This window comes from Salvelinus alpinus, chromosome 5 (genome assembly GCF_045679555.1).
Source record: "Salvelinus alpinus chromosome 5, SLU_Salpinus.1, whole genome shotgun sequence".
NCBI lineage: Eukaryota > Metazoa > Chordata > Actinopteri > Salmoniformes > Salmonidae > Salvelinus > Salvelinus alpinus.
The window spans coordinates 53514432-53531227 of record NC_092090.1 but is presented as its reverse complement, the minus strand read 5'-3'; the positions used below and the strand labels follow the sequence as shown (position 1 = coordinate 53531227).

Sequence of the window (16796 nt, the reverse complement as noted above, 5' to 3'; positions counted from 1 at the left end):
TATGGCTATTACGTAACAAAATGTGGAAAAGGGGAAGGGGTCTGAATACTTTACGAATGCACCTGTATCTAGATTAGGTAAGTATTCAACCCCCTGAGTCAATACATGTTAGAATCACCTTTGGCAATTACAGCTGTGAGTCTTTCTGGGTAAGTCTCTAAGAGCTTTGCACACCTGGAATGTAAACTCAGCAAAAAAGAAACGTCCTCTCACTGTCAACTGCGTTTATTTTCAGCAAACTTAACTTGTAAATATTTCTATGAACATAAGATTCAGCAACTGAGGCATAAACTGAAAAAGTTCCACAGACGTTTGACAAGCAGAAATGGAATAATGTGTCCCTGAACAAAGGGGGGGGTCAAAATCAAAAGTAACAGTCAGTATCTGGGGGGAAATGGCCCTAGCCCTCACCCTCCGATCCAACAGGTCCCAGACGTGCTAAATGGGATTGAGATCCGTGCTCTTAGCTAGCCATGGCAGAACACTGACATTCCTGTCTTGCAGGAAATCATGCACAGAACGAGCAGTATGGCTGGTGGCATTGTCATGCTGGAGGGTTATGTCAGAATGAGTACCACATGATGGAGGAGGATGTCTTCCCTGTAACGCACAGCGTTGAGATTGCCTGCAATGACAACAAGCCCCGTTCGAAGATGCTGTGACACACCGCCCCAGACCATGACGGACCCTCCACCTCCAAATCGATCCCGCTCCAGAGTACAGGCCTCGGTGTAACGCTCATTCCTTCGACGATAAGCGTGACACCGACCATCACCCCCTGGTGAGACAAAACCGCGACTCATCAGTGAAGAGCACTTTTTGCCAGTCCTGTCTGGTCCAGCAACAGTGGGTTTGTGCCCATAGGCTAAGTTGTTGCCGATGACGTCTGGTGAGGACCTGCCTTACAACAGGCCTACAAGCCCTCAGTCCAGCCTCTCAGCTTATTGCGGACAGTCTGAGCACCGATGGAGGGATTGTGCGTTCCTGGTGTAACTCGGGCAGTTGTTGTTGCCATCCTGTACCTGTCCCGCAGGTGTGATGTTCGGATGTACCGATCCTGTGCAGGTGTTGTTACACGTGGTCTGCCACTGCGAGGACGATCAGCTGTCCGTCCTGTCTCCCTGTAGTGCTGTCTTAGGCGTCTCACAGTGCGGACATTGCAATTTATTGCCCTTGCCACATCTGCAGTCCTCATGCCTTCTTGCAGCATGCCTAAGGCACGTTCACGCAGATGAGCAGGGACCCTGGTCATCTTTCGGTGTTTTTCACAGTCCGTAAAAAGGCCTCTTTAGTGTCCTAAGTTTTCATAACTGTGACCTTAATTGCCTACCGTCTATAAGCTGTTAGTGTCTTAACAATCGTTCCACGGGTGCATGTTCATTAATTGTTTATAGTTCATTGAACAAGCATGGGAAACAGTGTTTAAACCCTTTACAATGAAGATATGTTTACAATAAACCCTTTACAATGAAGTTATTAGAATTTTATGAATTATCTTTGAAAGACAGGGTCCTGAAAAAGGGACGTTTCTTTTTTTGCTGAGTTTATAATAGTTGTCCATTATTCTTTTAAAAATTCTTCAAGCTCTTTCAAGTTGGTGTTAATCATTGCCATTTTCAAGTCTTGCCATAGATTTTCAAGCCAATTTAAGTCAAAACTGTAACTAGGCCACTCGGGAACATTCAATGTTGTCTTGGTAAGCAACTCCAGTGTATATCTGGCCTTGTGTTTTGGGTAATTGTAATGCTGAAAGGTGAATGTGTCTGTTGGAAAGCAGACCAGGTTTTCCTGTACGATTTTGCCTGTGCTTAGCTCTGTTCTGTTTATTTGTATATTTTTTTTAAAACTCCCTTGTCCTTGCCGATGACTAACATACCCATAACATGATGCAGCCAACACCATGCGTGAAAATATGAAGACTGGTACTCCGTGACGTGTTGTATTGGATTTGCTCCAAGCATAATGCTTCATATTCAGGAGAAAAAGTTAATTTCTTTGCTAAAAATAATTCAGTATTACTTTAGTGCCTTATTGCAAACAGGATGCATGTTTTGGAATACTTGTATTCTGTACAGGCTTCCATCTTTTCACACTGTTATTTAGGTTAATGTTGTGGAGTACCTACAATGTTGTTGATCCATCCTCAGTTTTCTCCTATCACAGCCATTAAACTCGGTAACTGTTTTTAAGTCACCATTCGACCTCATGGTGAAATACTTGAGCGGTTTCCTTCCTCTCCAGCAACTGAGTTAGGAAGGAAGCCTGTATCTTTGTAATGAGTAAGTCTATTGATACACCATACAAAGTGTAATTAATAACTTCACCATGCGCAAAGGGATAGTCAATGTCTGCTCTTTTTTTTTACCCATCTACCAATGGGTGCCCTTCTTTGTGAACCATTGGAAAACCTCCCTGGTCTTAAATCTGTGCTTGAAATTCAATGCTTGACTGAGGGACCTTATAGATAGTTGTATGTTTGGGGTACAGAGATGGGGCAGTCATTTAAAAATCATGTTAATTAAACACTATTATTGCACACAGTGAGTCCATGCAACGTATTATGTGACTTCTTACGCACATTTTTACTCAACTTATTTAGGCTTGCCATAACAAAGGGGTTGAATAGTTATTGACTCAAGACATTTCAGCTTTTCATTTTTATTCATTTGTAAACCTTTCTACAAACATATTTCCCCTTTGACAGTGTGGGGTATTATGTGTAGATCAGTGACACAAATCCAAATTTTATCAATTTCTGAGGCTGGGTTTGCAGTTGTACCGATCCTGGGTTTGCAGTTTTGCAACTATAAAAAAAAGAATCATTGCAGCAGGCAAACTCAGTCAAGCCCAGCTAAAGTACTGAAGTTAGTTTGAACCCAGGTCTGATATTCACACTGTTCATGTGATGTCTTTACTCTCTTAGTATTTGCCAGGGGGCTCAGTGTGTAGAGGTAGCAATGATGAGTGCGACCTCTCGGAGTACTGCAACGGCTCATCTGCACTGTGTCCAAGCGACGTCTTCAAGCAGAACGGCCAACCCTGCAAAGTGGTTAAGGCCTACTGCTACAATGGGAAGTGCCAGCAATACGATGGACAATGCCGGGCCATCTTTGGCCCAAGTGAGTTCCCCTTTGCTCTGCATAAGAGGAATTCTGCTGCCTTCTAAATCACAATGTCCAGAACAATTGCTTATGAGTGCCCTCTGGTGGTACAATTGTTCTCCCTGCTGTTCCTACTCTTTTTCTCCTGGTAGTACAACATTTATAGACAAATCAGTGCAAATAAAACAATGGACACTGTACTGTAAATTCATTAATTTCCCACTTGTTGTACAGAGGCAAAGGCTGCCCCAGAGGTGTGTTTCAAAGATGTCAACTCCAAGGGGGATCGTTTTGGTAACTGCGGCTACCAGAACAATGGCTACAAGAAGTGTGAGAGCAGGTCAGACAAATTCTGTGACTTGCATTCTTGTCAATGTATAATCGACAGCAAATACAGTTGTCAACAATGTATGTTGACGGCATGAGGAAAATGTGTACTTGTGTGTTTACCCGTCTGTCACTCTGTATAGGAATGCCATGTGTGGGAAGCTGCAGTGTGAGAACGTCCAGTCGGTCACCGTCTTTGGCATCGAGCCCTCCATCATCCAGACGCCCATCGCCGGAATCAAGTGCTGGGGCGTTGACTTTCTGCTGGGGTCGGACGTTCCAGACCCTGGCATGGTGAACGAGGGGACCAAGTGTGGAGAGAACAAGGTAAGAGGAGCAAGTCGAACAAGTTGCAGGACCACTTTGGAAACGGGTTGGTTTTAGGAGCTATCCTCTGGGGAGCCATTGTACATTGTATAATTTTTTTCACCCAAATAAATTCCATTCAATTCCATAGTCTTATCTTCTTTGTTAGAGACCATTTCCAGGCGATACAGTAGTTGCAAAGCCCAGATGCAGTTATTTGCGTCTGCGTACAGAATTAGGTACGCTGTTCTCCACTTTCGCAGGAGCGTTTCGCTGAGCGACTTCTCACGTTATCGCTCCACAGGTCTGTTTGAATTACGAATGTCGGAGTGCCGACGTGCTTAACTACGACTGTGACATCCAGAAGAAATGCCACAGTCACGGGGTAGGTCATTCACTACTACTAAATTAATCGTCTCCCGGTGTGTGTCCTACAGGTGTCTGGGCTTTGTCTAATACGCTTGCATTTTCCGCTTTTAGGTGTGTAACAGCAACAGGAACTGCCACTGTGAGAACGGCTGGGCACCGCCCTACTGCGAAGTTAAAGGTTTCGGCGGCAGCGTGGACAGCGGCCCTACGTGGAACGGTGAGTGACCAGCACAAAGGCCCTCTCAGAGCAGACTCCATGGGCGCATAGTCTAAAGAAGAATCTTCTTCTCCTAATCTACCTGCTATGATCTGAAGACATCTGTGTGTTTTGGATACCAAATGGGTGTAAGCAATATGGCCTAATGAGAATTTACTAATTTAGTCTTACTTGTCCAGATTAAAAATAGATTTTTCAAAGAGGACAATAAGAGGCTACTTGAAGCCAGTTGAGATGCAAGACCTTGTGTCAGTCTGTTATTTCCCAGGATACATTGAAGTACAGTATTGTTAGACAGGTTGATTGGGACTGTTGGTCCCTACCCCTGACTGTTGGTTCCTACCCCCTACAGACAAGGACACCGCCACAAGGGATGGGCTGCTGGTTTTCTTCTTTCTGGTACTGCCTCTGATGGCGCTGGGCCTCTTCGTCTTCTTCAGGAGGAATGAGCTGCAGAGGCGCTTCTGCAGGAGGAAAAGATCCCAGGGCTACGAGTGAGTCCACTTCATCAACTTCTCTTAGTCTGGGTCCCAAATATTATTCTATACACTGAATTCCTTTACCATATAGACCATATTTATTTCATGATTGCCCTTGACTTACTTTAAAGACACGATATGTAGAATTTAGCTCTGACGATTACTGTTTTCAAAAATTCTGAAGTTTCTGCCTGATTCCAGCTTATGTGACACAACAAGCAAGTGTAGAGAATCATTGTACCATCTAAACCACTGTGAAATATGTGTTCAATAACAAAAAAATATATTTTTAGCTTTTGAAGTTGACAAAAACGAAAGTTATGGGGAAGCAAGGCCAAGCATACAAATATTACACATAGAACAGATCTACCGCTTGTCAGACTTGATGCCACTAACCACGTTTCCATCCACAATTTTTAAGCGAGTAAAGTCATGTCGTTTAAAAACATAATCACGACAGCTGTGATGGAAACAGGAAGTTTTGGTATAATTTTATTAATGCCGACAGATGATTTGTTCGTTCGACATGGTGCCACGGTGATGAGTTTAATGCCGCTTTCCTAAAAATATTGAGGGTCTTCTACTGGTGACATGATGATTGATGCTTAACTTCCGTTTGACAAATAAAAATATTCTTGCTCTTATCCATAATAATCTTGTCATGTAGACTAGCCTACCCTCACAGCCTACCCGCACTGTATCTGCGAGCTGTTGACTAGAGCGCAGGTGCCAAGACCAGAGGAGGCTCGTTTGCTATTTAACGCAACAGATTTTGTTACAAAACTATCAGTACAGTTGAAAACGCGATGGAAACACATTGAACTTTAAATGTTTATTCTGTACAAGAAAACCTGAGTGAGAAAGTACATTTTGTGTGAACTTCATCATCACACACTGATTTTTATCCGCAACAAGTCTATTTAGTGGAAACATACCACTGGTGGGAAAATGCTCATATTTTCTTTATGCAGATTCTAGAATATTTGCATGAAAATCTGTTGCAAATTGGATGGAAACCTAGCTACTGAGAATGACAGATCTATATCTTGCATTTGTATCTGAAATGAACACAAAACTAAATAATGGGACATGCTTGTTTGTTTTTTCCCTCCTGTGCACAGGGCCGACAGCAGACCTCAGGCCAACACTAGCCGAGGCCCTCCTCCGAGAGCCAACCCCAACACCATTGTCAAAGACAGAGTGAGTCTCAGTCACCAAACTTTCCCCATGAAAGTTTCATGGTGGTATGGATGTAATCTTTTAAAATAATTCTCTAACCCATAAATGACAGACTTCAGGCTAGTAGATTCTCTCCCTGTATCTCATCATCTGTCTGTCTTTGACTAAGAAACATTAAACATGCTGTGCCCCAGGTTGTCTGAAAAGCAGAGGTTGCAATTAAAATAATGTTCTTATCATTTAGTTCTGAACAGTACCATTCTTTTTTTTGTTCCGTTCTGAAACGGTTTAAACACCAAAAAAGTAACAGTTTATATTTAAAAAAAATAAAAATAATAATTGTTCACTTAGCTCGACATTTTAATTATTTCACCAATGGATAGATCAGCTTGCTATGGAATGGGAAAGCTATGTACATGCATTGGACAGACAAGTGTTTTCCATAGGGTGCGACTGAAATTTTGCGGGTGAGGAGCGCTCTGTGTATGAAGCGCTGGGCATCTTGTTGTTATGACATGCCAAGTCTGAATTAGACCCACGGAATTATACCTACGGAGGGAGCGACTTCTATGAAGGAACTTTGAATGTCTTTGAACTTCAGAGCGTTGGCTTACTGCTCCTTCCGGACCAGGCCCAAATCCCCGTCATTCGCATGAAGAGGAGACGCCGATACACGGGCCGCAAATCTGGGTACTTGGTGAGAATTTGTCGGCGAGTGGATAATCCGCCTTTAACTACTGTCCTACTGGGGAACGTGCAATCACTGGAGAGTAAACTGCATGAGCTCCATTTGAGACTATCCTACGAACGGGATATTAATAACTGTAATATCATATGTTTCAACAAGTCTTGACTGAGCGAGGACATGGATAATATACAGTTGGCTGGGTTTTCCATGTATCGGCAAGACAGAACAGCTACCTCTGGAAAGACTAGGGGTGGTCTGTGTCTATTTGTCAATAACAGCTGGTTCGCGATCTCTAATATTAAGGAAGTCTCATGATAAACTGTAGACCACACTATATACTAAGAGAGTTTTCATCTATTTTTCATAGCTGGCTATTTACCACCACAAACTGATGCAGGCACTAAGACCGTACTCAACGAGTTGTATAAGGCCATAAGCTAACAAGAGAATGCTCACCCAGAAGTGGTGCTCCTAGTGGCTGGGGACTTCAATGCAGGACAACTTAAATCCGTTTTACCTCATTTCTAACAGCATGTCACGTGCAACCAGACGGGAAAATATGCACACGGAGATGCGTACAAAGCTGTCGCTCACCCTCCATTTGGCAAATTATATCCTCTTGATTCCTGCTTACAAGCAAAAACTCAAGCACAAAGTACCAGTGACTCGTTCAATACGGAAGCGGTCAGATGACGTGGACGCTAAGCTACAGGACTGTTTTGGTAGAACGGACTAAAATGTATTCTGGGATTCATTGGGAGGCATTGAGGAGTATACCACATCAGTCACCGGCTTCATCAATAAGTGCATCGACGACGTCACGACGTCGTCCCCACAGTGACCGTACGTACATATCCCAACCAGAAGCCATGGATTACAGGCAACATCCGCACCAAGATAAAAGCTAGAGCTCCCGCTTTCAAGGATTGGGACACTAATCTGGACGCTGATAAGAAATCCCGCTATGCCCCCACGACGAACCATCAAACAGGCAAGCGTCAATACAGGACGAAGATTGAATCCTACTATACCACCTCTGATGCTTGTCTTATGTGGCAGGGCTTGCAAACTATTATGGATTATAAAGGGAAACCCAGCCGCGAGCTGCCCAGTGACGCGAGCCTACCAGACAAGCTAAGTGCCTTCTGTGCTCCGAGGCAAGCAACACTGAACCAAGCATGAGATCCCCAGCAGTTCCGGATGACTGTGTGATCATGCTCTCTGTAGCCGATGTAAGACCTTTAAACAGTTCAACATTGCTTTGAAAGGCTGGTCATGGCTCACATCAACACCATCATCCCAGAAACCCTAGACCCACTAGAATTCGCATACCGCTCCAACCGATCTGCAGATGATGCATTCTCTATTGCACGCCACACTGCCCTTTCCTACCTGGCCAAAAGGAACGCCTAAGTGAGAATGCTGTTCGTTGACTACAGCTCAGCGTTCAACACCATAGTGCCCTCAAATCTCATCACTAACCTAAGGACCCTGAGACTAAACACCTCCCTCTGCAACTGGATCCTGTACTTCCTGCCAGGCTGCCCCCAGATGGTAAGGGAAGGCAACAATAATCTGCTACGCTGATCCTCAACACAGGGGCCCCTCAGGTGCGTGCTTAGTCTCCTCCTGTACTCCCTGTTCACCCACGACTGCGTGGCCACGCACGACTCCAAAACCAAGTTTGCCGACAACAACAGTGGTAGGCCTGATCACCGATCAGCCTACAGGGAGGAGGTCAGAGACCTGGCAGTGTGGTGCCAGGACAACAACCTCTCCCTCAATGTGAGCAAGACAAAGCTGTTTGAACCACAGGAAAAGGAGGGCCGAGCACGCCGCATTTATCTCGACGGGGCTGTAGTGGAACGGGTCAAGAGCTTCAAGTTCCTTAGTGTCCACATCACTAACAAACTATCATGGTCCAAACACACCAAGAGAGTTGTGAAGACGGCACAACAATGCCTATTCCCCATCAGGAGACTGAAAAGATCCTCATTGGTTGCATCACCGCTTGGTATCCGACCGCAAGACGCTACAGAGGGTAGTGCGTACGGCCCAGCTTCCTGCCATCCAGGACCTCTATTTCAGGCGATCTGAGGAAGGCCTAAAAGTTGTCAGATTCCAGCCACCCAAGTCAGACTGTTCTCTGCTACCTCACGGCAAGGAGTAGCGGAGCGCCAAGTCTAGGTCCAAAAGTCTCATTAACAGCTTCTACCACCAAGCCATACGACTGCTAAACAGTTAATCAAATCGCTACCCAGACTATTTGCATACACCCCCCCCCCCCCCCCCCTTTACGCTGATGCTACTCGCTGCTTAGTATCTATGCATAGTCCCTTTACCCCTACCTATATGTACATATTACCTTACTTTTAAGAAAACTCTACATTGTTGGTTAAGGGCTTGTAAGTAAGCATTTCATGGAAAGGTCCTGTTGTATTCGGCGCATGTGACATATTTGATGTGATTACATTACACCATAATGCCACTTAGAGTTTTCGAAGACACTGGAATAAGTTTCTTAATGACAGTGAGGGCTTTGCATAGGCACTTTGTTGCAGAACGTGAAAGAACGTTATTACCTGGTTCCCATTCTTTTAAAATAACAGTTCTGTTCCGTAACAGAATAGATCGCTTTCGTCCTCGGTTCTGGTTGTTACTTGAAAAAAAAAAAAAAAAGTTTTTCGGTTCTGTTCCCTGAACCAATTCCTACCCCTGCTGAAAGCGACCTCTTTTACCATGTACGGAGTCCATTGTAGCAACATTATGTTAAGTTGAGGCATGTTTACTGTCACCACTATTTATGTTTTTAGCCACTTGAGTGTGTGACCAGGTCTTGGTGATATTTCACTGTCTTGAAAGTCATAGACCTAATCTGAGTCCCAAATAGTACCCTAATTCCTATTCCATAGTGCACTACTTTTGATCAGGGTCCCTACACACACAACTTTTGGTTGAGTCCTATGGGTCCTGTTCAAATTTTATGCACTAAATGGCGTGCCATTTGTGACACAGACCTGTATTGATGGATTCTTTGTTTGATAATGACGAGGCTTCTTCTTCTTTCCCCATGTAAAGCACCAAGCTCAGTTATTACCACCAGAGGAGGTAAAATACTCACATTTGCTCTTAAGAGGGTCTGTGGGGCATTGCTTCTGTATTCCCTTTTATTCTCCTTTTCTACCAATCATTGGGGCTTTGCTGAATATGACACAACATAAATATTTGAACACCACTCGAATATTCTGGGCTTTCTGTGTTATTCTGGGCTTTTCTTCTATAGTAAAGTTTAAAATGAGGAATGTGCTTATGTAACTATACATGCTAAATGTTTTGGCATCTACTGTACCCAAATTAAATAGAGGATTCTCTCTCAGCCCACTGGAGTGGCAGAAACACAGCAGTAATGCAACGTGGCTCAGCCTTTTCAACTGAGGAGTTTTGAATTGCCGCTGTTCTGCTGTAGGGCGCATGCTGTCCTATCCTAACCTTAGTCATTTACTCCCATACTAATCAATGTTGTAACCAGACCTGGGTCACGTACAAATGTAAAATACTTTCAGTTATCTTGTCTGGGGTGATCTAGCAGTTAGTGCCGCTGCCACCAACACCCGTTTGCACATGTGCATGGGTTCGAATCTGGCACAATGCCTTTGTGACACACACTACATCTATCTCTCCTCTGCACAATAAAATACAGAAAATCCTTAAAAATATATAAAAAATACTTTAAAGTACTTGTGCTGCACATGATTTAGTTTGCCTGGTACAATTATACCAATGGAATAGTCCCAAAAGTGTACAGTCAAAGCGAAAACAAGCACACCTCATTTGGAAGTATTTTACTTTTATATTTGACCCAGGTTTGGTGGTAAGATCACAGCAAGTTACTTTGTGTTTATCGGTTTTCTGTTCTGTCACCATGTTTGTCTCTCTGCCACCTCTTCTGTCTGTGGTGGAAAATTGCAGCACATTTTCAGGGCAAATTCAAAGCAGGATATAGACATTTATTCACTTCAATTGCAGACTTTCTGTTCATCTTGATGGAATGGAGATTTTTGTCCACATAAGAGTCAAATATGTTAGTAAACTTGAAATAGACAAATAATAGGAGTTTTGAGGGTATGTTGTATTTATTGAATGTTAGTTGGGGAATCCTACTATTTAGTGAGTTTACTCATGTATTCATCCCTGCATTACAATCTTTCCTCAGTTATGATTCCTAACCCTCACACCCACCCACAGCTGCCATTACCTGCACCCCAAAACATAGGCTCACAATTGTTATGCTGAAGTTGTTTTGGTGTTACCTTCCACTGAGAGTGATATTTATGTTCATTGCAGGTTGTGCAGACGAGCAGGACCGTCTCTGTGCCATCTTATGCTGTCAGACCACCTCCTCCCTATTCAAGGTAAAGATTGTACTTGCTACTTACTACTCATTAGGCCTACCTTTTTATATGATGTAAGCGTCAGCCCTCAATTGACAAATGTTTGTTTATTTTTCTCTTAGACCAACACCTGCTGCAACACAACTTGTGCCTCAAAGACCTGCGCCCCCACCCCCAGTCTAGCCCATGGAAACGCGGTCAGCCAAAATCCACACATGAAATGCAGTCACTTGACATAAGAGGCACACCTGCAATACAGAGTTGTAAAACAAACTGGACCCGTTTCTGATCCACTCCAAGGTGTCTTTTTTGTTGTTGTTGCAAGAAGCAGAGATGTTTGGCTACATGAGACCGCTGCTACCAATTGCATACACTTCACTTCTCCTTGAGCAACTGTCATAGGAATGTAAAGATGATGACACACAAGCCCTTGATGATCATAGTGGGGAGTTTGTGTTGGTTAAGTAAAACATTTTAATTAACATTTTAGACAAACCTGATGGTGCTGGTGGGAATGTAATCCATGCGCCGGCTTAACTGATACTGCAGAAATGTACCTGGTTTGGATCATACTGCCTGCAGTTTACCCTCTCTTTGGTCCTACTGTATGATGATTTGTGTTCTTTATTCCCTGAAGACAGTTTTGACTCCTCAGATGCTTTTATCAGATTCAGGCCACATGAGTTTAACATAAAACTTTTTTTTTATTTTCACTTGGTTAATGGTAATATGCACCCTTTCATCACTTGATAACCCGCAGATATTTAAAGTTTTGCAGTATTAAATCTGGTTTGAATTAGTTGTCTTATAAGTGTGTCCCATACAGTACAATAATGTTGCTCTTACAACCTTAATCTTATGTTGCCGTTAATTTAGCTTAAAAACCATGCTGGATTTCTATCTTCATTTTTCACCTTTTGGAAATTAAGACAATATCGTGAACATATTGGATAATGAGCTAGATTACACCTGGACCTTTTGACTGATAAATGTTTTCTGCATTTGGTGACCCAATACAGATATTCATAGCCTGTCCCTTTGTTACAGTTCTTCTATTCAATACATTTTATAGGATACTTATATTTTCCAATTTAGCCATTATCCCCAATGGATTGCCCAAATTTAGGCACCTTTATTAATAATTTGATTAATAAACCGGGTCTAAGGGCATTCGGTTGCGACAGCTTGTGAGATAAACCATGGTTCAATGACCGTACATGCAAGCAGCATGCGTGACGGCGTCCGAAATGACATCCATAATCGGTAGACAGGTCTGATTCATAGGTTGCCGTTTGCATCGCCGAACAGTGAAGAAACTATCAAATCACATTTTTAGACGCTAACCCTCCTCCCCAAAACAAAATCTAATATGGATGCCAATGTTTTGTTCTCGCTTTGTGTGCGCACATTTTCTCAACTTCCCGCATGGTGCCTATATTGCGCGGCGGATTAGCTTGACAGACAGGTGTGAAACACAGCCATGTGTTCACGCAAAATGAGAACACAATATAGAATCCATAATTGGTTTTGATTTGAGGTGGGAGGTAGCATCTAAAAACTGGATTTAATAGTTTATTCACTTTTCTGCGACGCAAACAGTGACCAATCAATCAGAACCTTTATTTAACTAGGCAAGTCAGTTAAGAACCAGTTCTTATTTACAATGATGGTCTACCCTGGACAAACCCTAACCCGGACGATGCTGGGCCAATTGTGCGCTGCCCTATGGGACTCCCAATCACAGCCGATTGCGATACAGCCTGGAATCGAACCAGGGTCTGTAGTGATGCCACTAATACTGAGATGCAGTGGCTTAGACCACTGCGCCACTCGGGAGCCCCAAAATGTACTTAGACCGCTGCGGCACTTGGGAGCCCCAACAGGAGCCCCAAAAAATACTATAAATAAAAACTTGCACTTGCGACCAGACCGTCATTAGTGCATGACTTATCTCGCAAGCTGTCACTATGGAATTCCCTTAGACCCAAGCTACATACATTTTTTGACTTATGAATTAATGATATATACCCATTGATCGCTTTATTGTTTCCGCTGCTGATTGCCACTTTAATGTGTGTCCATTTTATTTGACTGGTTTTGTTGTATCCCTGATTTGTTTGAAAAAAATATAACATAAAATAAGTCAATATTTAAGGGCTATGTAACATTTCATGTGATCATGCCATGTTTGCATTTTGAGAAACTATATCGAGGTCAATGGCCTATGCATTGAAAACTGGTGAACATTCTGAAATGTGTTTACTGTATATTCGGACATGATGATTTTCCAATGACGGGAAGGCGGCAGGTCATGTGGCTTTAGAAGCATCCTGTCTCAGACATTTGAAAGACACTGCCTGCATAAACGTTACTGAGGCATCCTATAGCAATATGGCAATCCTCCCACCTCTTTGATGCTGCATACAACAACCAACTTCCTTAGCCACAATAAAGACTGACTTCTTCAAGAACAAATGTCATCACGTGTCATACTGTAGCAGGCTACATGCTGAAGTAGACTTTTAACAAATGTTTGTTTGAGGATCATGCACGTATGTGGTTGACATTTCACGTTTTATGTTTGCAGAATGTGAAAATGATTTGATTGGCCTGATTTGAACTGCATTTCCTACATCTTCCAGGTTCTCTGTATATGATGATGTGATAGCTGGCAATAGTGAAAATGTCTGACACTTTGTGATTCAAAGAAAGTCATGGCTGCCTTGATTGGACTAATTGGTGGTGGTGATTTTTGTAATGCATATGAAATAAAAATCCACATACTCACATAAATGCAGCCATCATTTAAATGTATAACATTATAATATATGTATTTTAAGCTTCGTACTAAAAGCATGTCTATGATATTAATGACTGAGAAGGCCCTTGTGCCTTCTCACACCGCTGAATGTGTGCAGTTATTCCATGATAATGCATATTGTACATTTTTGCTTATTTTAGTTGACTAGGCCTATCCAGGCTGCTACATTCTCATCAAACAAGATTTCCCCATATACTGTGCCTTCAGAAAGTATTCATGCCCCTTATTCCAGATTTTGTTACAGCCTGAATTCAAAATGTATTACATGTTTTTCTCACCCATCTACACAATACCTCATAATGACAAAGTGAAAACAGGTTTTTGATATTTTTGCAAATGTATTTAAAAAAAGAAATGATATTTACGTAAGTATTCAGACCCTTTGCTATGAGACTTGAAATTGAGCTCAGGTGCATCCTGTTTCCATTGACCAGCCTTAATGTTTCTACAACTTGATTAGAGTCCATCTGTGTAAAATGCAATTGATTGGACATGATTTGGAAAGGCGCACACCTGTCTATATAAGGTCCCACAGTTGTCAGAGCAAATACCAAACAATGAGGTTGATGGAATTGTCCGTAGAGCTTCGAGACAGGATTGTGTCGAGACACAGATCTGGGGAAGAGGACCAAAAAATGTCTGCAGCATTGAAGGTCCCCAAGAGCACAGTGGCCTCCATCATTCTTAAATGGAAGAAGTTTGGAACTACCAACACTCTTCCTTGAGCTGGCCGCCCAGCCAAACTGAACAATCGGGGGAGAAGGGCCTTGGTCAGGGAGGTGACCAAGAACCCAATGGTCACTCTGAAAGAGCGCCAGAGTTCCTCTGTGGAGATGGGAGAACCTTCCGTAAGGACAAAAAGTCTCCAGGCTATAATCGCTGCCAAAGGTGTGAAAAGTACTGAGGAAAGGGTCTGAATACTGTAATGAAACAGCAGGGGGCAGGTCTCGAACCCACGACCTTCTAGCCCGAGGTCCGGCACGTTATCTACTACCGCAAAAGCATGCTCGAATGGCAGAGTCGATTTCCGCGCTTATAAACCCAGGGTCGTTACACTACTCCCTCCTTTCAAAGAGCGCGTCCTCGTGCTAGCTTGCGACTCTACGTCTTACAGGAATGCGCTCACCGGTCAAGCACACGCACTGTCGTGGATGCAAGGTCCGATCACTTCTGACACCAATGTAATGAAACAGGCAGGGAGCAGATCTCGAACCCTCAACCTTCTAGCCCGAAGTCCGGCGCGCTATCGACTGTGCCGCAAAAGCATGCTCAAGCGGCAGAGTCGATTTCCGCGCTTATAAACCCAGGGCTGTTACACTACTCCCTCCTTTCAAAGAGCGCGTCCTCGTGCTAGCTTGCAACTCTACGTCTTACAGGAACGCGCTCACCGGCCAAGCACATGCACTGTCGTGGATGCAAGGTACGATCCCATTTCTGACACCAATGTAATGAAACAGCAGGGGGCAGGTCTCGAACCCTCGACCTTCTAGCCTGAGGTCCGGCGCGCTATCGACTGTGCCGCAAAAGCATGCTCGAACGGCAGAGTCGATTTCCGCGCTTATAAACCCAGGGTCGTTACAATACTTTTGTAAATGGTTTATCAGATGTTTTTATAAACATTTGCAAAAATGTCTAAACCTGTTTTTTGCTTTGTCATTATGGGGGTATTTTGTGTGGATTTATGAGGGGGAAAAAACAATACATTTTAGAACAAGGCTGTAGCGTAACAAAATGTGGAAAAAGTGAAGCGGCCTGAATACATAAGTATGTGGACACCCCTAATAATTACTGGATTCGGCTAGTTCAGCCATTGCTGACAGGTGTATAAAATCGAGCACATAGCCATGCAATCTCCATAGACAAACATTGTGAGAAGAATGGCCTTACTGAAGAGCTCAGTGACTTTCAACCTGGCACCGTCATAGGATGCCACCTTTCCAACAAGTCAGTTCGTCAAATTTCTGCCCTGCTAGAGCGGCCCCGGTTAACTATAACTGCTGTTATTGTGAAGTGGAAACGTCTAGGAGCAACAACAGCTCAGCTGCTAAGTGGTCCTGTAGGCCACACAAGCTCACTGAACAGGACCGCCGGGTGCTGTAGCGCGTAAAAATCGCCTGTCCTCGGTTGCAAACTGCCTCTGGAAGAAACATCAGCACAGTAACTGTTTGTCGGGAGCTTCAAGAAATGGGTTTCCATGGCCGAGCAGCCGCATACAAGCCTAAGATCACCATGCGCAATGCCAAGCGTCAGCTGGAGTGGTGTAGAGCTTGCCGCCATTGGACTCTGGAGCAGTGGAAATGCGTTCTTTGGAGTGATGATTCACGCTTCACCATCTGGTAGCCCGACGGACAAATCAGGGTTTGGCGGATGCCAGGAAAACTCTATCTGCTCCAATGCGTAGTGCCAACTTGTAAAGTTTGGTGGAGGAGAAATGATGGTCCGGGGGTGGTTTTTCATGGTTCGGGCTAGGCCTCTTAGTTCCAGTGAAGGGAAATCTTAGCACCTCAGCATACAATGGCATTCTAGACGATTCTGTGCAACCAACTTTGTGGCAACAGTTTGGGGAAGGGCCTTTCCTGTTTCAGCATGACAATGCCCCTGTGCACAAAGCAAAGTCCATACATAAATAGTTTGTCGAGATCGATGTGGAAGAACTTGTCTGGCCTGCACAGAGCCCTGACCTCAAACCCATCGAAGGCCTTTGGAATGAATTGGAATGCCAATTGCGAGCCAGGCCTAATTGCCCAACATCAGTGCCCGACCCCACTAATGTTCTTGTGGCTGAATGGAAGCAAGTCCCTGCAGAAATGTTCCAACTAGTGGAAAGCCTTCCCAGGAGAGTGGAGGCTGTTATAGCAGCAAAGGGAGGGACCAACTCCATATTAATCAATCAAGTTTATTTCAATCAAATTTATTTT

At 43.6% G+C, this 16796-nt stretch overlaps 1 protein-coding gene across 3 annotated transcripts in view; it reads left to right on the top strand.

Annotated features, from left to right (window-relative positions):
- Positions 1-13850, top strand: part of adam9a (ADAM metallopeptidase domain 9a) — a 90560-nt gene extending 76710 nt beyond the window's left edge. For 2 of the 3 annotated variants that reach the window (XM_071402277.1, XM_071402279.1), the window contains exons 14-23: positions 2924-3119; positions 3336-3441; positions 3572-3755; positions 4039-4119; positions 4215-4320; positions 4673-4814; positions 5921-5999; positions 9745-9774; positions 11011-11078; positions 11180-13850. In XM_071402277.1, coding sequence (XP_071258378.1) covers positions 2924-3119; positions 3336-3441; positions 3572-3755; positions 4039-4119; positions 4215-4320; positions 4673-4814; positions 5921-5999; positions 9745-9774; positions 11011-11078; positions 11180-11240 — 1053 coding nt within the window. In that variant the 3' untranslated portion in view covers positions 11241-13850. The remainder of the gene's footprint in view (positions 1-2923; positions 3120-3335; positions 3442-3571; positions 3756-4038; positions 4120-4214; positions 4321-4672; positions 4815-5920; positions 6000-9744; positions 9775-11010; positions 11079-11179) is intronic. The other variant, XM_071402278.1, reaches the window with a different exon arrangement.
- The last annotated feature ends 2946 nt before the right edge of the window (positions 13851-16796 follow it).